This window comes from Apostichopus japonicus, chromosome 23, assembly GCF_037975245.1.
Source record: "Apostichopus japonicus isolate 1M-3 chromosome 23, ASM3797524v1, whole genome shotgun sequence".
NCBI classification, from domain to species: domain Eukaryota; kingdom Metazoa; phylum Echinodermata; class Holothuroidea; order Aspidochirotida; family Stichopodidae; genus Apostichopus; species Apostichopus japonicus.
Window position 1 is genome coordinate 3,183,610 of NC_092583.1, and position 24,180 is coordinate 3,207,789.

At 39.9% G+C, this 24,180-nt stretch overlaps 1 protein-coding gene across 1 annotated transcript in view; it reads right to left on the minus strand.

Moving 5' to 3' along the window:
• Positions 1 to 23,317, minus strand: part of LOC139964838 (uncharacterized) — a 39,128-nt gene extending 15,811 nt beyond the window's left edge. The window contains exons 1-2 of the mRNA XM_071966854.1: positions 22,655 to 23,317; positions 19,848 to 20,063 (exon numbers count right to left, since the gene is read on the minus strand). Coding sequence (XP_071822955.1) covers positions 19,848 to 19,911 — 64 coding nt within the window. The 5' untranslated portion in view covers positions 19,912 to 20,063; positions 22,655 to 23,317. The remainder of the gene's footprint in view (positions 1 to 19,847; positions 20,064 to 22,654) is intronic.
• Positions 23,318 to 24,180: the final 863 nt, after the last annotated feature.

Sequence of the window (24,180 nt, forward strand, 5' to 3'; positions counted from 1 at the left end):
CTCCGGCCCAAATTATTTCCAGAAATTGATGAGAGTTTTAATGAGACTTGATATAATGTCTTTCCAGTGAGAAAAAAATGCTTTGAGGATGGTAGAAGTTTTTTTCTTTTCTTAAGGTTGTAGCATGAGTGGCAATTATTTGGCTTCTAGCATATTTGGGACCAAAGCGGGTGACCTTTAATCCCATGGTCTATAATGTTTTAAGAAAACGTTCAACATAAATCACTATTTCAACAAAAATTTCCTTTGGATTGTATGTTTGAAGACATCGGTATGATGTGTGGGTGTGCGTGTGCGCGTGTGTGTGTGTGTGTGTGGAAGGGGCGGGGGGGGGGGTTCACGAAGTGGGGTAATTAATACTGAGTAGGTGCTAATCATTTCCATTACCAATTACCAATTTATATTAAACCAGGAAGACCAGAGGTTGTATTGTTACACCTCCCTCTTTGAAAAATTGTATTTTTCCGTTTTTGAAGAATCGCATTGAATTATCGTTCGGATTGCCTGTTATAGTTCTAGATGCGTCCAGTGGGTGCCGGATAATCAGCAAAGTTGTTTTGCGGTTAATAACTGACTTTCATCGCGCCCCTTGGTCATGCACACCGTAATAATATATATCCCATATATAGTACAATGTTTTTTAAATTGATGTACATGTTAGTAATCCGTCTTCGCGTGCCTGCGTGCCTGTCCTCTTGTACGCGATGGTTCTTTCTCGTTATCAGCTGGCGTCGTATTCTTAGATGTATAAGTACACCAAGACGAAGTTGTAATAGGACGACTACCCTGGGAGGGACTCGATAGTCATAAATCACAAGAAATATATCACAGTAGATAGATGAAGATTATCAGAAAGGATGTTAATGCCAAAGACGCGAGACATCATTGACGTATATTGTAATAACGTTGGCTATACATGCGAGGAGGTATAAAGGTCTGTACATAGGGCATGCGCCCGACTACAGGCACACGACGGTACATAGAGATAATTATCATTGGTTTAATTAACCGCATTGGGAATAGGCTACTCTCTTTAAAACAAAACAAGAAAAGGCCCTGTTGGAAATATCGTCGTACACCGCCATACGCTCTTACATATAAAGAACTCAAGAAATATGGTAATTGACAGGGCATAGGGTGGGGGTGGTGTCTAGGAGGGATGGGTCATATCTCATTCAGGTTTGGTTGTCTGATATGTACACTATCGGCAAAATAGCTCTCTGTTTTAGCATTGAGTTTTGTTGGGTGCTTTTGAGGCGTTACCTAGGCAACGAAGTAGTATATGACTGTATAGAGATTGATTTTAAGTGGGGTGGGGAGGGGGGGGGGAGGAGCGTATTTGATTGTTCCTTGTGTGCCTTTGGCGGACTACAACACTCATGGTATCTATTCATGTACTTAATCCAGAGGCGTCGAGGGCCATAACGGGCCTGAGACAATAATGGCGTCCACAAATATTTTATTAAAGTATATTATGAAAATGAGACCACCCTACTCTTTATACCATAGTGCATTACCCTGGGTCCCCTATATATATCCCGGCGTCCATTATTTCCATGGGCCCGGGAGCAGTGCCCCCTGAGCCAACCCCCCCCCCCCCGCCCCACCCCACACCCACCATTTCTCTCTCTCTCACTTTCTCTCGCCAGATCATTTCTTTTACGGTCACCTATGGATACCGCCAGATTCTGACAAAACCAAATCGCCCCGTCACAAGACAAGTGAAAACGATAGGCGTAAACGTCACAAGTTTACAATTAAAAACAGTAATATACAATAGTACTATAAATATAGCCTTCTTAGTTATAACAGACAAACGTATGATATGAGACTAAGCTGCTAGCAGAATGGCAGAGCAGACTGTGTAAATCTATAAGGAACAAAACGGCTGGTCATGCATGCAGACTATTAAGTTACTTTCTATATTCCGCTGTTTTGTACAGACGTATAAGATACGACAACTGGCAAGTTGCGGATGAATATTTACCTGCATTTCAATAAACGTTTACAAAACAGTGGAGACCTCATCCAAATTAGGCTTAACATTGATTAGTTGCAGACGTTCGGCATGCGGTCAGCAGGCTCACAAGGAAGGCCATACGTGACATAATTTAGTATTTAATACAGAATCTATGAAAGCTCTGACCACATGGTTACTTTCAAGGCCAAGAGTCTAACAAACCGAAATGATATACTCAACTATCTGCTTGAAGGTCGATGAGTCTTCATAGGTCAAAATGGACACTCAACAGACATTGCCCTCTTTCCTCAGATTTTCAGCTCTTATACGAAAGAGTCAATTGAAAGTGGGTGTGTTGCTATAGGTGCAACATTGTCACTACTATGCAAACGGAAATAATGCATCGAACGACTTGGGCAAGTTAAACTATCATTGGAAATATAGATTTCATCAAACCAAAGTCAAAACCAAGTGAACAAACAATTACTTTCTGGTCCATTATATTAGTTGTAGGTGTGTGACCTCGATTGACACTCGTATGGGTGCATCCCCTGCTTAAGTAGTATCATACGGACAGCACGACATGGAGCCACAAGGACGCCAAAACTGAAGAACATGGGACGCTAAACGTGACAAAAATGGCCGACTCGGTCAAGGTTGTGCATGACATTCTTGACCAATTTCAGACAGCATCGTACTTTAATAGTTGAAGGTCATCAGTGTAGCATGCAAATATGCTAGAAAGTGTAAATAACGGTCACTTAGAACTTCATCAAGTATTTCACAACCGCTCTCAAAACATCTGTCCATATAGATAGTGTTCTATATCGCAGTTAAGCATGACAGTAAGGAATAAATGTTGGAGTGTCAGAACTTCTAGAAAAGTACATTTGAGTAGCTTTGCAAATGTTTATTAAGCTGAATTTAGAGACAACACCTATGACCTTTAAATGTGACGTCAGTTTTCTCTGCAATTATATAACAGTCGTTCAATGACTAGTATTTGCCATGAAAACGATAATCCCCTTAGGCTTCGTGACTATGGACAGATTAAATAAGAACATAAATGTATACGCTATGAGATTAAAACACTTTTAACTCTGGATCGGCTCCGACGGTCATGTATATGTGCAGATTACCTTTTCCATTTCGACACAAGTTCTCTTGAACTTCCACTGCCTGGTATCTTTTGTGTGCTAATCGTAGATATATTTACAACAACCGATTCGCACAGAGATTACGGTAACTACTGTAAATCTCAAAGTTTTGTACCACAGTAATAACTGGATCGTGCTGATAAATATGATAAATCGGTAGCATGTGCAATTAGGTTTACAGTAAGAACTGAGGATATTGTACTTCTAACAAATGCATTAACAGGTGCGTATCCAGGGGGGGCGTTGGGGGCGCGCGCCCCCCGGGTAAGGAAAAGAGGAGAGAAAAAAGAGAAGAAAAAATGGAAAAGGAGGGGGAAAAAAGGAAAAGGAGGAGAGGAAGGAAGGGAAAAGAAAAAGAACAAAAGAGAGAAAAAGGAGAAAAGAGGGAGTAGAAGATAGCCAAGACCTCGGGAAGAGAAAGAGGAACAGTCATAGTTAAAGCGCTGATACCTATTATATACACAGGGTAGCCAGTGACAGATCAAGGATTACGGAGGGGGTGTGCGCCTCACCCTACACCTTACACCTACAACTCCATTTTTCCTCTCTCACTAATGTATCTATATAAATACTATATATGGTTTATCATAACGCGTGTGTGTGTGGACGCCTTAAACAATTGTACAATTGTGCTATATGGAACCAACTGTGGCTGGTCTTGAATTCGACCGACTCGTCGGGGAACATGACGCATTTCGGGAAGGGGGCGACCGCCCCCCCCCCCCCGAGCAAATTTTCTTCATGACATCGCTAGTAATTTCAAAATAGACAATGCTTAGATGCAACTTACAAGGCCTGGGAAGTGTTATTTCCAGCGATCTGGGAGGCATTTTCGGCCAAAATTTTTCTTGTACGCTTCGCGCCAACTCATGGTGGCGCTTCGCTTAGATAGTTTGCCTACAGGCTTCGCCCCTCCCTTGGCAATTACTCGCTACACGCCTGTTCGAATTTGTAAAGCAAAGAGCAGATATAACATCATATCAGTGAGCATTGAAATGCATGTTCCACGATGAACAGCCTCAAAAACTGTCTATGTGTGTAGTCAAAGGCGTAGGAGCCAAATTGGATTTGGGGGCTGTAATGACTTGCCCGGAAAAAAAAGTCAAAATTTTTCGCGCGCGAAGCGCGCGTTCAACATATCGATGCCAATATCATATAGGCAAGCATCGGTCATTATATTGCATGGCATCGTGTGCCGCACGGTCCGTGAAAGTTGCACAGTATACCGCCGGATGCTAATGTAAACAACCAAATGTCTTATGTAGAAAAAACATACAGATCCATTTATGTCAATACTCTCTTTTACAGTAGTAATGTCGGCCAAGCTTACAACTTTATTTTAATTACCAAGGAGATCATTTGTAAGCTATTGTTGCTATTTATTTTTCTTTCAGTAGGTGCCCGAAAAAAATGGGAAATAATTTGGTTGCGGGGGGGGGGGGGATGCAGCCCCCGCCTCCTACGGGACCTACGCCTATGTGTGTAGTGTTCGGTTTCGATATACCTGATATAGGAAATATCTGGTATATTTCTGTTCCTTCAACGAAGTTTTATAATAGCCATTATAAGAGGTTGCAATATTTCTACACCAATAAATTAACTGTGTCGGAATTTTCGAAAATTTCCTCACCAACATTCTTCATCATACTTTCCTCTACTCTTGCAAATTTTACCTGTCTGTTAGGGGTTGCAGGAGGTTTTTCTATATTGCTTGTCCATAGATTGAATTTTCTGCAACATTATGGGTATGCTTTTAAGTGATTTTATTCACGAGAAATGTGAATTTTCAAATTCTCAACAAATAATGGGCTTAAAACCTTGAAAAGTGGGGCTTTCGGATATTGTGGGCCGTGACGTAGAATCAGCTACAAAAGCAATGATCCATAGGACATGCAATCAGGTCGAACATGATGTGTGACTGGTGACAATCTACAAAAAGGTTATGGATGGAAAAAAACTTTTGGGAAATACTTGGTTCTCAGGCAAAAGTGTACATCTGCTTGGTCATTTTCAAGCCCGAGAAGTGCCATTTCCGGTGATCTGGGGGGTATCAAAACCAGAAAATTTCTTGTACGCTCCGCGCCAACCGATGGTGGCGCTCCGCTTAGATAGTAATTCGCGCCCCCCGGGTTAGAAAATCCTGGATACGCGCCTGATTAAAATGAATTTGTTGGGATTACACGTATCCTCAGTTCTTACTGTAATCCTAATAGCACATGCTACTGATTTATATATATATATATATATATATATATATATATATAGATTTTCATTTATGTATATATATATATATATATATATATATATATATATATATATATATATATATATATATATATATATATATATATATATATATATATATATATATATATATATATATATCTATATCTATATATGTATAGATCTATATGTATAAATCATAATCCATATACTATCAACCATTCAAATGGAAGGGTAATATTATCAACCTGTTTGACTATTATCTTCCTCATACATAGATACTCATCCCTCTTGCGCAGCCTCTCGAATCACATGACTATACCCCCCCCCCTCTTTCTTCATGTCACCAATATAAGTAATTATCCAATTTTGTTTTACCGTCCATGCATATGACAATCGCTCCTCTTGTCTACAGCTCTGTCAAGTTTAGAAAATATATTTGTTGATTCAAGTACTTCTTTTCGACTATCTGCCAGGCCGAGCCCCGAGGGTCGTTTGCTTTTCTCGCAATGAACAAACTTAAATTCAATTATGGATAAAGGAATTCTAATATCCGTCTTGTTATTTTACTTTTTGTCGATAACTTGATAGGATGTCGAGAATGTTTAGCAAAACGGCAGCAGAATAGACAGGATTCTACTGGAGGTAAAATAATTTGGTTTGTAAATGTCGAAGCCATAGTAGCCATTTTTGGGGGGTTTGCTTTCAGGTGCATTTTATCATGTTTATGCTTTTGAGAGAGGTTTTATAGAGGACTATATTTTGCAGTCTATATGCATCGTCTATGCATGGGTAGCTGAGGGATGGCTTTGGGAGTTTAAATTAAAAGACAGTCCCGTCTGAAATTTAAGATAAAGAAACGTCAGGAGATGAATATCGTCGACTGAGATTCATGTTCAACATTGAACTTGGGTACGAAAAAGTGAAATGATATTATAGTAATTATTATTATATTTTGACAACAATTCAGACAGCGAACAATCTATTTCTTGCCATCGACCTCGTCTTGTCGTCACTATCGTGCCCGTCTTCGTTGTTTGACGTCATCACCATCGTCATTGGCACATTCGTCATAATCGTCCCCGTCTTCGTTCTAGTCAAAATCGTTATCGCCATTTTTATTATTATCTTCGTCGCCGTCGTCCCCACTCTTCGTCATTATTATCATCGTATTCGTCGCCATCATCGTCATCGACGGCTCCGTCTTTGTCATCGTCATCTTCATCGCCTTTGTCATTATCATCGTCATCTTCGTCGTCAAAAGCATCGTCATCACGCTCATTATCATCGTCGTCGTCGCCACTGTCGTCACCGCCGTCATCGCCATCATCGTCATTTCTTCATCGTCATCGTTGTCTCCGTCATTGACATCGTCATTGTCATGTCAATGTCGTCGTCAAAATCGTTGCCGTCATTGCCATTGTTATTGTCATCGTTATCGTCGCCGCTGTCGTCGTTATCATCATCGTTGTCTTCATCGTAATCGTCGCCTCGCTATCGTCATTGTCACTATCATCGTGGTCGTATTCATCGTTGTCGTTATTACCATTGTCCATGTAATCGTCGTCGTCGCCGTCGTCATCTTCGCCACCTTCGTGTTTATTATAACCGTCGTCTCCGTCTTTATCATTTTCATCGTCATCGTCATCACCATGGTAACTCCCATCATCGTCACCGTTTCCCTTGATTATCGTCATCGTTATTATCATTATTATCCACATCGTCAATGTCACCGTCATTTTCGTAGTCATCATTGTGGCCATCGTTTTGTCGTCATCGTCATCGTAGTCGTCATTACTATAATCTTCATCATCATATCATCGCCATTGTCGTCGTCATCATCATCGTCGTCATCGTAATCATCGTCGTGGTCATCGTCATCATCATCATCATCATGAATGGCACTTTTCGTTTCATGCCTCACGCTCAACTAAAGTTTCTGCTACTGTAGTTTCTCTTCATATGAAACAATAAACATGTCCACCATTTTGGGGTATTTCCTATTTAGACTCCATTTCACCGCCCTTTCAAAATTAAACTTCGGGTCTTTATTGTTTGGTTTAAAAGTTTACACCTTAGTTGAAAGGATCGGGAGATAAAATATCACCCGAGTGTGACTGTCAATGGTCTTTGTGGCACATTTCTGGCATTTATCCACCCACCCACAATAACCAACCTATATTTGAATCTTTCTGGCAAAAAGGATAACCCTCAGACACTTGTGTTCTTTCTTTGTGGGTAAATGTTGAAAATGTCAGGCAAATCTCACCCCCCCCACACACACCCCACCCTGCTCCCTTTACAGCGTTAGGTTTCACGTCTTTGATTGTCGCTCTATAATAAACAATAACAGTATCCATTATTTCGTATCATCGCATATACCGCGTGTTCATCCATATCTGATCATGTCGGAAAATCTCATCTTTATTCCTTAAATCATTTTGTAATTTTAAACTTCTCCAAAAAGAAAATACAACACAGGCACTTGATAAAGTGTAATGACAGCTAGAATACAAAAATAGGTGTTCAGAAAACTGACACCGGGCGTGACTACCTGAGCGAGAAGAAATTTTTGAAGTCAAACATTTCTTTCGATCCACTGAAGAATTACTTTGACATTTATGAAGACATGAAGATTCTACTCCCGGCGAGATATTCAGGTGGCTTTTGTCAAGTAAGAATTGTCTGACATTAAAGTACAATACACTCTATAATATTTTATGAAAACAATAACATAATTTTATGAATAACTTCCTCGTCGTGGTAAGCTAGTCACCATGAGATTCACAGCAGCAGGGTGGCTAACAATATTCTTGACCCAAAAGCCTCATTCTAAAAAATGCATATGCATGTCTGGGGGCCAATAATCCCACCCAGTTAGGACAATTTTTTCTATACTGTAGTGTTATGTCCCGCTTCAGAGCACTCGTATTGTAGGTACGAATAGTATGAATATCATGTTTTTATCAGATCAAGGTTAGGAACTGTTTGCACGGTCAATTCCAGTGCTTTGAGAGCGCGATATTGGAGTACAGTTTGGAGAGGTATTATAGCATAAGGAAATTTTCCAAACTGGCTGATAATCCAGCGAATTTTATTCACCATACGAGGTGTGCATGCAGGGAGGTAGTGGAAGGGGGGGGGGTGATGGTACAAGATAACCATCAACATCAGTGCCACCGATCCGCAATGGGGTTAAACTATGAGCAACATGACTCCATTCCCTCCTCAAAATTGCATTCCGGCGCCGCTATTCCTTTTTGTTTCTGGGAAACATGAATAGCCATGCGAACTATACTGTACAAGATTATTAGGGTGCAGAAGAGATTGGAGGGGGGGGGGTAGGAAGGGGGTGGCAGCTAGCAACTTGTTATAACAATAACGAATCTCAAATTACGAGATATGGAGTATCACATTGAAGTGCTGCATTGAGCCTATATTATGGAACGCCAAAAGGACCACAAATGATGACGATAATTTGATATTATATGATAATAATATTAATAAATATGAAAAATATTAAATTAATACACCATATTATACTACGTTTACACAATTATAAAAAGAATTTACACGATAACAATAATGCTGATTACGACATATACTGGCAAAGGCAAATTCATATGCATACGCGTATGCATATGCATATTATTCATAAGGTGGACCTCACGACTCACATACAGGTAAGTTGATTGTTATGTTTTCACGTTGTATAGTGTTGTTAGTGCGTATGTGACGTGTTTACTAGTATAACCAATCAAAACTTATGATACAAAATTGAAAAAAAATTATGTCAAAGGAATAGGTACGACTCAACTCGCAACTGGTTAGGAACTCACATTTGTGCTGACAGCAAGTTATAGGGAATTCTATACCCTTTATAAATAATAGAAATGTCCAAAATCTCATACTTATGCATACGCGTATGAGTACGCAGCGCTTCTTATCGTAAGCAGTTTAGATTATCACCGTGTACTTTCTTATTATAATCGTGTAATTTCTTATTATTTTGACATATAGTTTTTATGTTATGATCACATCCTTTTTTATTATAATCGTGTATCTTCTGTATATTATCGTGTTTAATCAGTAAATTGTCGTATATAATCAGTATATTATGGCATAAAATGACTATTTAATCATATCCCATTATATTATTATCATCAGTTCTGGTCCTTTGGGCGTTCCATAATATGTATGCCTAAGTTCGCATATGATGTAATATAGAATGTGAGGGTTAATCACCTGTTGTCGCTCTTTCATTTATTCCGACAGCTGGTTCAAGCATTTCTGATGTGACATATATATAGACCCGCGTGTGTATTTTGAAATATTTCCGTTCGATATTTATAGCTCTGTTTATAAAGATAAACTGTCGCATACACACTGCATGTGTGTATCTGTAGCTTTTTTTTTTTAGCCGACACATTGTCTCTGTTCAGGTAATGCCAAAGATTTTCACATCGCATTATCCCGTTTAACACTAGTTTGTAACCCACGCCTCAAGTCACAGTGTATTTGGTTGGCATGCATCATGCCTTGTGAGGATTGTTGAAGTGTTTTACGGCCGAGAATTGTCCACTAGATTAAATACAACCACATCGACTGATAGATTTTCTAAAGAGTGTAATAAAACGGGACGTTGGAATGGTACTTGTCATCAGACACTCGGAGTTAATGCATTTTAATTGGAACACGTTCGTATTAGGTTCTTAGTGCCGTGTCGTGTTAGTATATCTCTCCGGTTACATTTACCGAGACTATATTGACTTTTCTGCGCATGCTGAAAAGCTACTATATACTTGCGTTCTATTTGACAGCAGGATGCTGAATACTTGATCCTATATATCGTCCTGCCGTTAATGCAAAGTCTGTAATTGATTTCCGTGTTAGTATATTACAGCCTATCCATTAAATGCAAGATTATGACTGTTAAAGTATGTCAATGGAGATGTTACGAACTCCCTGGTTAGACCATAGAGACACATGATAGGGGTGTAATTGCAATGTCATCCATTAAGGTCCCTTTGCAAAGAGGCTTTTTTCTTCCATCATTTTTTTTTTGTCTTTTTGGTAAAGACTAGTAACAGGGGGAGTCAACACAATATGGAATCGTGCAGACGTCTCAAAATCTGCCGGATCGGATGACATATTAAGACAAAGGAATAAGTTCTAAACATTGAAATATATATTCATACAGAAGATAGTTTTCATCAGCTATGGAACAATATTCTAGGTTTGATCATGCACACTTTTCCATTACACGATTGATAGATTTTCTGCAGTAGCTTCATCAATAAGTTTTGAGGAAACAAGCAACGCAGGAAGTTGATATTACAAATTGTCTACGAAAAGTTGGACCTTGGGTAAAATAGTAATGTAAATATACAAACATTTTTGTCACATCCCAATCCAATATACCGTTGTAATATTTCAAAGCACCATTGTTTAATATCCTTGTTTAGATTCTAGTTGGATAGTTAGGTTCGTTCGATCATGGATCTATTAGTGAGATCGATTAAGGTTGAAGAAAAGTTTTAAAACAAGCGACACTTAAATAATTGGTTGACGCGGGGTATTGTGCAGTGTGTCTATTATGAAAGTCTAATGCGCGGATCAAGGGAGAGATGGTTGCAGTTGTTCTTTTCTAGGGGAGTCCAAGATCCTCTATATATGAGTCGGTTTTACGACCAGGGCCAAACCTTTCCTTCACACCATGGATCCGCCCCCTGAGACCGTACTCGGTTTAACACGTGACGTCACTCGTACAACTACATCATGTCAAATTTCTTCGTTCATGATATTTCTGTCAATCAGTTCTATAACATGGTATAGTTTGCTCTTATTTTCAGTGGGCCATAATTTATTCCCTCAATAACGACTGAATATCAAATTGCCCTGTTTTTATTTTTAACTTGATTCTCAGTTTCGTTCGAAAGTACCATACCTTAGAGAATGAACAAATAGACATGGCGGCACAAGATGCCACACAAATCGATCCAGGTCACAAATTTATATCAGCAATTTAAGCTTTCACTTTTTAATATTGCTCGGAGAAGTCGGTGCCTCCTTTCCACGAAGTCATGAAGGTATAATATTCAGTATACAGAGTGATCATATATTAACCAAATTTGTAATTCAAAAATAGTTGAGTTCTAGAACCCTCTCGATGGAAGGAAAGTGCCTTAGTTTTCTAATAGGAAATCTCACAAGATCATCTTACGCGTTATGACGTACAAGACCTTAATGTAGTTAGCTGCATCCTCTCAATCTAATAGAGTAGCGTTGCACGTGTCAGTTTTGAGTCGCAATAACGGGTAAAATGTAAAGAAATATATAAGGTAGAAGGTTCTATACTAGAGTTGTACAGGATAAACTATGAGATGACGAAGACGTTCTGTAAAATACGAAAGTATATTATTTACTCTACACTTGGTGAAAGCCACATTAATGACTATACATAGCGTTAACACAACAGACTGTGTGGAACTTTCTAACGAATGTTGATGCCCAATTGTTCTGCAGCCTCGCTTTGATAGATTGTTTAGTATATACGCAAAGAGTATGATGTGCAGACGATTGAACTATGATGACTAGAAGATTAGTAAAAATTTGAACGGTCTCTAGTTCGTCTTGTATTACTTGTTCACTTCATGCTATCGGTCTAGTTTATGATAACCAACATATATGCTCACTGCAGTCCAGTCTATATGCATTAACACAGCGCTCGTCTTCAAAAATGTCAAGTAAAAAGAAAACTGAAAGCACTAACGTTTCTATATATGATTAATATTCTAACCAGTCAGCGCGTTTCGCAGTTTGCTGCATACGACTTTGCCTGTACATTGTAGTCATGCAAACACCTACATGCTTGGCCTTGGCAATTCACAATTTTCATATTCCATACTCTTAGTATATTGTATATCATTATAGATCGCCGAACATAATGATGACAACTGAGCATAGCACGAGGAATGAACGATTTTCGAATCGAATTTGAATATAGTTATTCACACCCATTTCCGTATATATCATATAGAAAAGATCTATATTGCATTTTTATAGTTATCTATCGTTTCTTAGATCTTATATAATAAATACATCATAACAATTCGTATAGGCCTACCTGCGGTATCTCGTATCTAACCCCATATGTAAACTATACTCCACGGTTTTTCGTTAATTATTTCTCTCGCTTCTAACACAAATAGCTCAAAGAAGCTCATACGCCGATTTCATGTAAATTCTTCAGTCAACACATTAAAATGATCCATTCTCGCATATACTGTCTAAAATGTTGTGTCTTGTTGATATTCCATATTGATTTTTACAAATGCTATCTGACCTACCGTTACAATGTTTGTATACACATAGTACGATAGGATATATACGTAGCTGCTTTCAAACAAATGTTTATGTCAGATAATTCGTCAGCCTATGCCTTTTCAATACGAGTTAAATGAGAGTGTAATTGACACACCTGGTCTAAGATTAGTGAATTTCAGCTTATCAATTCAGAGCTGGAATTAATAAATGAAAACAACATGAAAACCCTCAACAACGTGGTAAATCAAGTTTCGTCATGTTGCCTTCAAGATGGCAATCGTGATGTTCCTATGTTATGCCTATAGGCGTTATGTGTGTGTGTGTCTGTGTTATATATTATTTGAGCTGTACCGTAAATATATTCTGCAATCAGTTGCGGTGAATGATAATGTTATACTTAATTAATACGTTCCAGCTCGTGTAGATTAATGCGGATGAAAGTTGTTGAAAACTTGCTTATAGATTGACTTTTTTCTGATTACTCCAAGAGTCTTCCCTCCAAGTGACTTGCTATCTGTCAAACACACTCTGAATTTATCGTCCATGCTTGACAGATAAAGGCAATGCTTGTCAGGTTTTATTTTCTTCCAGAAATGTTAATTTAGTTCTTGTCTCTTCATACGTCAGGTTATGACGTCGTATGGTTTAGCCTTCTTGGACTATCAACTTCCAAGAAGGGTTTTGAGAGGATAATCAATCCAATACTATAAATTCTGTTTATATATAATAACTGTTGATGTAACCTAAATTCGAACCGAGTATTTATGGCTGTGAGTGACTTATGTCTTGTCGAGAATACGTGATAGAAATGATAGAAATGAAGAGCCTGTTATTCGGTAAAATTAATCAGGAGTGTATAACTTCCTAAATTTACAGGCAGTGCTTGTTTGCTTACAAAACAAACCACTTTTATATACACCCATGACATGTAATAACAAGTAAACGTGTCAAAATATTTCTAGTCAATCTATCTAGCCTAACCGTGCCATCCACCTTCATAGTATGTACTTGCTCATATTTTATCCCGCAAACAATAATATTAATACGGAGGCCTTGCTTTACAACCAACCACCTTTTGGTGATAGGTGACGTAAATTCTCTTTTTCACCGTATCAAATATTTACACAAACGACGTGAAGTAATATTTTAACATGTTCGAAACACGAAATTACGGATCCATCTTGGATTTGACTCACCGTTTTGACTTGGGTCTTTTCTTGACGGTAAACTAATCATATTTTTGTGACTGATGGAGTTCAACCCATAAAGATTCAGTAAATCGACTTGAGCAAGTACAACGATTGCTTTCCAAGTTTTAATCCGACCGCGGCCGGATCGGAGTTAACGAGAGTGGCTATACTGATTATTCCAAACTGTTGTCTTGATTGTCTGAGTGTTCCTATATGTAATAGAACATTTATCGACACAATTGTGAAATTAACTACAAAGAGCCAACTAAGGCGTTCATGAAAAATGAAAATAAACTGGAATAGAATCAAATAAAACTTCGAGGACTGAACCTTGAAAATGCTGCGATTTACCTTTAAATGCATATACGTGCAGTAGGTGCATGGATACTGTACTGTAACACTAATACATTAAGTGAACGTTATCCTGTTAGTTGAAAACTCCATTTCAATATCAAAGTTTTTCTATAAACTCGAGATATGGTTGAAATTACTTTGACTGTCAACCATGTCCTAACACCAGGAAGTGGATAGTCATCTATTGAATAGGATCTCCAAAGCTCTTCATTCCTATTGTAATCGTCGTGTTGATTTTATCCATGGAATTTTTCGGCTCACTTGATAATGACGTCATGATGTCATCATCATACACCCCGCTGTTTACCAGATACATTCACCAAACTATCACAGACATATTTTACAAATTCAAATGTGAGTTTGCGTTACATATGTAGATAAATAAATCTAGCAATTTGCTAAGTAATCTAACCACAGGAATATCCCTTTCGTGTTCCCCATTTCGTCACACCTTCATACATTTACCGTGCGTATGGAGCAGAAATGGGCCTTCGAATACATGTGGAGGGATCGGTAGAAATGGAAAAAGAGAGAAATTAGAAAGGTGAACTGCGCCCCCCCCCCCCCCATGTCTCTCTCTCTTCCGATTCCTCTTCTTCCGGACTATGACATGCCAACACTACAGGTCACCTTAATTTATTTTCACAAGAATAATGCGCCCGCGTGATCCCCCAGCTCCCCCCTCCCACACACCCACCCTTTTCTTACCAATGTGACGTTTTGTTTTCATCTCGTATATACGAACACACAACGTACACTATATCAACACAAACACACACAGAGATATGAATGCGATACTTAGAGAGAACAATTCGATAATAACTTCACGAGCAATTTTGAAAAGGTTATGTGGGAATTAAGAGCGACTTAAATATAATTTCGGAAAGGTTAGCTGATCTCATTATCCTTTGTGACACTATAAAGAAATTTGATTTGCACGTCCATCCCTTGTGCACACTAAACATAAATGTTGTAAAAGTCTATTTATACTGAGGTGATCGATAACATGTGAACCAAACGAGGTGGAAATTTATTAGAAAGTAAGTTAGGTTCGTAATGAACACTGCAGCCTAGAATTAGAATTAAACGTTATAATGTAAAGGACAATGGAGGTCTTTTCGGGGACCAAATGCAAGGACCGGAGTGTACGTCGCAACACCAGTGGCATAGGGGATTGGGGTGGGGGGGGGGTAGTTTGAGGTTACCAACTTCGTGTAAAATTTATAGTTTTACAGTCCGACTGTGTGAGGGACTAGGAATTATTCCCAATATACATGGGTACCTATACATATAAGTGGATGCGGCGATGCGCATTCGCCTCTGTGTATGTCTATATATAAGTGTGTGTGTGTGTATTGTTGGTGCTGTTTGGGTGTGTGTATGGATGTGGGGGGGTAGGTGGGTGTCTAAGGCCCCATGCATATGGGACATGATTACCTTTCTCCCCCCTTTCTCGAAATTCTAAACTAACAATGCACGAATAACTTTAAACTATTACTCCTTTTCACACGGGGTTGGGGTGGGGGGGGGGGCACCCCATCATACGTTTGTCTCGCACGTGGATCCCGACAAGGGTACTTAACTATGTCACCCTTCTGTAAAATGTAACCATATGTAGCCACGTTCGATTGTACGTGTTATTTTGTTAGAGAGAGAGATAATACCATCTTCAATCAAGAATTTTCTGAGAAATGTTCCATCATATTACATATAAATACATACAAATAATAAGCAATTAGAACATAAGAAAAGGGGTTTAGTCGGCTTCTTAGAAGAACATGTCAACTTTCAAATGTTGTTGACAACGATTCTTTTGACACTGCCTGCTCTATGATTAAAAGATGGTCGTCTTTCATTAATCAAAAATAAAACGTTCCTCTGGACTCTCCATTTTTCTCATGAAAATATTAAGTGAAAGTAAAATAAAACTGTTAGCAAACTGCTTATCCACTAGAGAGCCTGTGTAATAGAATGTGTAAAAGTAAGTTGGCCTGACGTTTCGATCCTAGCAGGATCTTCTTCAGAGGCTAAATGACAAGTTACAGTAACAGAGGGGACAAAAACACGCACAGAATACAGACAGGTTAAAGAGCACGGTGAACACAATGAGATGGATGAAAGGGGATTATAAGTAGAACGCAACAGGAGAAGAGGAGAGGAAGGAGATAAACTGTGGAGGGACAAAGAGAGGATTAAAGGCACAGGGTAAGGAATAAACTGGAGAGGGACAAAGACAGAAAGGTGTGAAGAAGAATGGAGGGGAAGAGAGCTGTGAGAGGAAGAGTGAAAGGGGGGGAGGGAGAAAGGGGAGAAGGAGTAGGGAACAGAGGAAAGTTAGTCATGTCCTTCCTGAATGTTCAGCCCATGAGGTTGAATGGTACGAAGGCGTTGCATCCAGAGCCTCTCTCTGCTGATACGTACTAGGTCAGGACGGCTACCTAAGGATTCAATCCCCTGTAGTGACATGTCGTTAATGGTATGGTTGGGAAGGTTAAAATGTTCTCCAACTGGGGTCTCAGTCTTCATGGTGTTGACTGTGGATCTGTGACCATAGAATCGCTTCTTGAGGGTGGTTTTGGTTTCGCCAACATACTGGATGCCGCAAACTCTACAAGAGATCAGATAGATGACATTGGTGGTACTGCAAGTGATGTGACCCTTAGTCTTGTGTGTGAGTTGCATGCTGTGGCTGGTGATGGAATTGGATTCAACAATGTGGTGGCTGCAGACGATGCATCTCGAAGTACGATCACATTTGAAGGTACCATGCTGAATGGGTGTGGGGTTAGAAGTTAGAGGTGGAACAGCAGCACGTACAAGAAGGTCTCGTAGGTTGCGTGGTCGTCTGTAGGCGATGATGGGTTTTTCAGGGACGGCTCGTTGGAGTCTATCTGAAGTGAGGAGAATGTTGTGGTTGTTAGAGGTGATTTTCTGAAGGGGAGGAAGATTTGGGTGGAAAGTAACAACGAGGGGCAGCTTGTTGTCGCAGACTCGTCCCTTTTTGTCCTTCACTGCCAAAGTAGATGATCTGGAAAGGGAGCGGACTCTCTGAATGGCTTCACGCACCCTTCTGGCACTATGGCCCCTGGCAATAAGGTGCTTTTCCAAAGCATCTGTATGGCGAATGAAAGAGGAATTGTTAGAGCAAATGCGACGAAGACGAAGTGCTTGACTGTAGGCAATTCCAGACTTGCAGTGACGGGGATGGCAGCTTGAAGAATGGAGATACTGGTGTGTGTCTGTGGGCTTGGTGTATAAGTCTGTAGAGAGAGAACCGTGTTCCTTGCGAACAGTCACATCGAGAAAGTTGACCTGTTGGTGAGAGTAATCAGAGGTGAATTTGATGGTGCTGTGGAAAGAATTGATGTGATTGATGAAGGTGAGCAGGCTATCCTCATCACTGGTCCAAATGAAGAAGATGTCATCAATGTAGCGCCACCAGATAAGGGGACGGCAGGGAGCCGTACTGAGCATGCGTTCTTCAAGGCTAGACATAAACAGGCATGCATAGGAAGGAGCCATCCTGGTTCCCATGGCTGTCCCGTGTCTTTGAAGGTAATGCTTGTCCATGAACGTGAAGTTGTTTTTGGTGAGAACCTGTTGCATGAGAGCTTTGATGTCAGAGATGGGTGGACAAGGGTGGACCTTCTTAGACAGGGCTGCACACGTGGCTGCGATACCTTCAGCATGAGGGATGTTAGTGTACAGAGAAGTGACGTCGAAAGTACCGATGATGGCTGTACTGGGGATTTGGTTTTTGATATCTTCAAGTTTCCTGAGGAAATCTGGAGTGTCATGGATATAAGAATTAATCTGAGGAACAAGAGGTTTGATGAAGTGGTCCACAAACAAGGATATCTTCTCGGTGGGGGACCCATTGCCCGAGATGATAGGCCTACCAGGGTTACCAGGCTTGTGAATTTTGGGCAGGAGATAAAACCTGGCTGCCTTACAGTCTGTGGGAGAAAGGAAAGAAACAGCCTTCTTAGAGATCTGGTTCCGCTGGTACATATCAGTGATGGTCTGTTTTATCTGCTGGGAGAAAATATCTGTGGGATCAGAATCAAGAAGAGTGAAAATATTAAGTGTTTAAATAGAAGTTAAAACAATTTACTCAATAGCCCATTTCTCACTGCAAAAAACTCGCGCCCTTTGAAGCTAAAAAGTCCGATAGTAAAAGTGTATAGGCTTGTAAATTGGCTTATACTACAGTGGAAGTATAAGGGAAAGAGTTTGACTGAGCACTAAGTCTTGGGTCTCGTCGGCTGTGAATATATCGCTGCATGAGTGTACGCACAAAGCACTCACATGGCCTTATTTTTTTAACTGTATGATTGGGGTAATAAATTTGACTTTAACTGCCTTCATGAACTTCTCGGTCGATGAAAATGAAAGCCGACTTCGCGCGCTAGAAAATGGCGGGAAATAAATCAAGGGTTCTTTAAAAGTATGATATACTGTAGACTGTTTTAGACTCCCAATGTAGTAATTTAGCTGCAGACGAAGGCTTGGTTTACTTATAACTTTTTCCGTGCACGTAAGGTGATATATCTGCTATGGAGGGATATCACAATTATGCACCATTTATTGGTACAATTTTCCCGTTTATTGGAATGATTTTAAAAAATCGCTTCCTGTATTGAAGCATTCCACCATGTGGGGTTCTCGAGGTGTGCGTAATAAACTAATATTTTATTGAACGCTCTGACGTCATAACCGTTTAATTATACTGGATTGGTTGATGGAGAACGACAACATCGTCTTCCTTACTGGCTATTAAAATGTCATAATAGAAAAATAAATGATCTGTCGCCATGGAAACAAGAATACAGCATCAGAAAAACATGTCATGGACAGACAAGTCAATCTTTCTGTGGCGGGAAAAGAGATATAATATTTCCCCAAGGATCTTTTTTTGGGGAAATTGTTCGCTTATGAAAGAAAATGAAGAGGCTGTACTAAAAGTCCAAAGGACCAACACTACATACTTTGATAGCAAACAGTAGCGTCGTAGATCTATAACGTATACGTGAGCACGTGTATAAATTATACCTGACCCCGTATTGGAAGCCGAGTGACCTTTGAACTCACCTGACCAAAATATATGCAACATTACTCATACACACATGTGAAAACAAATACACATAGAGACATACACATGCACGCACATGATATGCCAAACACATCCACTTAAAGTATGTAAGTTAAATGTTGTTCATAGATCGGGTGCGCAACCACCATTTTTGTACAGGGGTGGGGATGGGGTGGCCTATATGTTATGACGTCGAAAAGAGGAGGAACGGATGGGAGAGGGGGGGTAAGGGATTAACGGGAGGGGTACTCCTTCACCTTTGAGGAACTTTGGTAAAATGGAGATTGCTTAGTTGGAAAATAGTTTCACATGTTGCAAATTTTGAAACAATATTGAAGACTTTTCGACTGTTTAGGTTCAGTACGCACATACATGTTATATGTTTCTGTACTGTACACTGCATATATATGTTGTAATATTCTTTCTGCCAGGAGTGGTTGAGCCCCATCCCCCACACCAACCCCACTCCACTTCAAAGTTCAAACCGTTACTTCATGAATGCCCTCTTTCCCAAGAGTTGAAATGCCAACATCTCTCGAACTTACCTAACGGCGTATAAAAGGCAAGTAGAACGTTCATCAACCAGATCAGAAACTTGCTGGTATCCATCTTATTTGTGTCTAACGTTTAGCACTTGCGTAATATAGTTCATTCAATCCTACGTCACTGTTCTGGAACATCCGTTATCTTTTGTTAGTCATACGAACTACGGTATGGTCCATTGGTCATAAGAGGCCACATGAAGGCACGATAGAGAGAGGCTAGAAGAGGTTTAAGAGAAAGAGAGATACGTACAATGTCAAAATATTAATAGTGTTTTAGAAGAACAGCATTAAACAAGATTCTTTGAATATCGTAGTAAGGGAAGATAAGCAGGTGAACACTCAATATGTCAATTCTTTCCGTTATTTAATACCCTGCCCCTTCCCTTCCCAAACATGACATTGACCCAGATAGTGGGCAGAACATACAGGGTGACAACCGTATTATCTGGCTCCCCGCCTAACCCCACTACCGCTCCATTCTTTATTGCAGTGAAGGATGATAAAGGAAATATCCCTCAAATGTCAGTTTGTGTGAAAGGCAAACGATAGCATATAACAAGCAACATTGTCCTGCTTAACTTTTATTTCACAGATAGTAAATGGGTGAAACTGGATGAAGCTATGTTATATTGGAAAGGCAGTTGGAGCACTAAATATATCTACCCATAATGTATCACTGCTCCTTCCCCCTACCCCCCCTCACCCCTCCCCAAAGGCAATTGGCTAAACCACACCCCCGTTCACAACTCCACCCATATTGACCCGTGGAAAAACGAACATCATGTGTGGTATGTCAGCACATGAAAGCAACATTTAAATATCAGATCGCTGTAAGAATGACGCCCAAATAATCGATTTTCCTATTTCGATTGTAAGAAGAGAAGGGGAGAGAAGGAAGCAGGGATGAAAGTTTGTTCCAAGATCGATTTTAAGGGATTCTTGGAAATTTCACGGCAAATTACCGTGTCTGGCGTGTTCACGACGTATTTAAATATGGTCTACTATAAATGTTCGATAAAGTGACCAACCAGACGAAACAATGAAAGCGAAACGGAGCTCTGGCCGTGGCTATGGCGGTGGCCGTGTTGTGGTCGAGTGGGTAAAGGTGGTGGCATTTAAAGCAATGAGGCTTAGAAATCGGGAGGTTCCGGGTTCGATACCCGGACGGGTCATAGTAATTCGGGTTTTTTTCACCCAAGAGCGATCTAACGTATTCCCATCTCAAATGACTCTCTAAATTGAAAAGATTCCAAATTTGAGTTATGAATGTTGAATTGAAAGCCACCCGACCTGCAAGTTGTAATCTATAAGCCCTGGGCGGGTTTTTCTCACATTTGAGGTCGCTTAAGCGGCGTAACCATAACTGCTGATTATTACTATATTATTATTATTTGAGATCAGGCCTAATGGGATATTCCGGTGCCTAAAGTGGCTTCCTAAACACAATTACGGGAATGTAGCCTACTTAGGTCCGAATCCTCCCATATCATTTCGTATGGCAAAGTTACAGTTACGTATATGAATTTTACAAAAAAAGTGTGATATTTTGTGAATGCACCTGGCAACAGCTGAGTAATGATGCCATCGTGGCATTTGACCTGTCACTGTTTTCCCCTTTCTGAGTCTCTTTATATTATATTCATTCACAGGAATATAATATTTCAACGAAAAGTTGTAGCTTGACGGGATTCTAAATATAGAGAACATTGACAGCTAAACAAACATTCCCCAATTTGTATATTCGTCTTCTTCTTTGTGGTGGGAGGGGGTGGGTGGGGTGGGGGGGGGGGGGGCTCAAACAAGAAGAAGATGATAAGACGAGGGAAGTAACATGTTCCACTATATCATTTCAGAAAGGCCAACTATACTTTGATGAACTTCCTAGAGTAAGGAGAGGTTACATTAAATCAGACCAATTCTTGAGGAACAAGATACTGAGATACAGTTGTCAACTCATGACACTTAGTTATAGAATAGTTTATGTTACATTGCCTGTCACCGAAATATCCAACTATAAACTACCTGGTGAATATGTAGACGGTTATGAAGAGTCGAAGAAGTAGGTGTAGTACATTAACCACAAACTTTTCCATGGCAAGAAATTTGCGACAAGATTCCCAAACTGTTGTCATGACCGGGATATTCTCCATCCCCCTCATCCCCGCCCCAACCCCCCCCCCCTCGCCACCCTCATGATTACTCTACCTGACAAACAAGTGATCGATACGAAGTATTGAAATGTCTAAATTAGATCAAATTCTCTGAAGAAGGCAGCTGCGCAAAGTTTGAAGTTTGGCAATCGTGGGTGCGCCTCCCCCTCCCTCCTTCCGCCCGTCACCTCCCACTTGAAATTTCTAGCATTTTACTCCAGAGAATTACAAATGATCTTCAGTACTCTGCGAACAAAGTATAGATAGCATCTCACCCCAAGCCCTGCCCTCATCTCCCAACCTCAGCCAGCAGCTAACAGCCCCACCCCTTCAACCCCACCCCCCCTGCCACCTCGTCATGACCAACGACGAACGAGTCGACTATATGATTCCTTCAATATCTGTTTCCTGAAGTATACAGCAATATTTCGTCCATGCCTTTCATTCGGGTCTATGTATAGTGATGCGATTTAAATAGATCTTATGTCTTATGAACGATAGCTCGATATATTTCATCTGATAAACTTTTTCTAAAAAATTATTGACATGTTCTAAAATAGGACGCTCTTGTTTATCGATCACCCCCCCCCCCCAATATTAACCATAAGAATGATAAAAAATAATAATTCTTAAGCCTATACTTGGCGTGTATATTACCTTGTTTCGCCGTTTAATCTTCTGTAGTCTTGTGCGGTCTGTTATTAATTTGTATTTCCCCTTCGGCAAAGCATTCCACAACATTTACAAGATAAATTCCTGTCATATATAATTTTCTCGTCAACTGTTTGTTATAAAATTTTCCATGAATGATGAATAGAAGAACATTCCTCAGTATTAATTCACATATAATTTCCAAGTATCTCCAGGTTTTCCCCCAAAAAATAGAAGATATTTTAATTTGTGTTTGTGTGTGTTAGCTCTGCACAGGCTTACAGTAAACTCTATATAGATTTCATTATGTGCAGCGAGTTATAGGTTATAGCGGGAAACATGCTCAATATCTTCTCAATGTTATCCTAATCATGTACCGTGACTTAGGTTAGTGCGTTACGTCCCTTTCTCTCTCACTCAACACAATTACACACATCCGAAAAAGTACTATCCGCCGATACTGTTCACATCAAGACGAGCTAGCTGTCCAAACCGCTCGATTCAACTCAGTCCTTGTGAAAATGTTATTAAGGGTAGGCGCGCTGTTAGTATAAACTCGACACATTGAAAAAGAGTGAGATAATCATATTGATCAAGTCGCGTGTGTTGGCCTCAAACAAATTGATCCTAGAAAGGGGCATTGCCATAACAATAGATGACAGGCAAAATTCCCATAGAGCTAAAAAAAAAAAAACCGGTATCGCGCGTAGATTCTAGTAGAGGGCAGTATATAACTACTCCAGTTTAGTCTCTAACTCGATTTCACCCGCCAAAATGGGGTTTGCCTTCAAATTGAATCGCATGCATCCATTTGATTACCATCAAAGTAAGAAATAAAGGGCGACACAACAGTTGAAGGGACATTAATGGAGGCCTAGGAGACGGTTTGAGGTGGGTAGAGTGGTGGGGGTGTGGGTGGGGGTTGGATCTGACGGTATTTATCCCACTCCCGCACATTTAGTTTACGGAAGGAAAAGAGTAATTCGTATATCTGACAGTGTCTACCAGTGTGTCAGATTGCAACTTCGATATCACACTTCCAGTTCACATTTGTTACATGATCTATATCAGGGGCGGCGATCTGTTTCAAATATTGGGGGGGACATTTGCTTGGATGCAGGCAAATTACTATCAAAGCGGAGCGCCACCATTGGTTGGCGCGCAGCGTACAAGAAAATTTTTGGTTTTGATAGCCCCCCAGATCACTGGAAATGGCACTTCTCGGGCTTGAAAATGACCAACCAGATGTACACTTTTGCCTGAGAACCAAGTTTTACCTAATAGATTTTTTTCTTCATTCATCATACCTTTTTTCAAGATTGTCACCAGTCACACATCATGTTCGACCTCATTGCATCTCCTGTGGATCATTGATTTTGTAGGTAATTCTACGTAACGCCCCTTAATACCCGTCAGCCCCACTTTTCAAGGTTTTAAGCCCATTATTTGTTCAGAATTTGAATAATAAATTCACTTCAAAACATACCCATAATGTTGCACAAAATTTAATCTATGGACAACCAATATAGAAA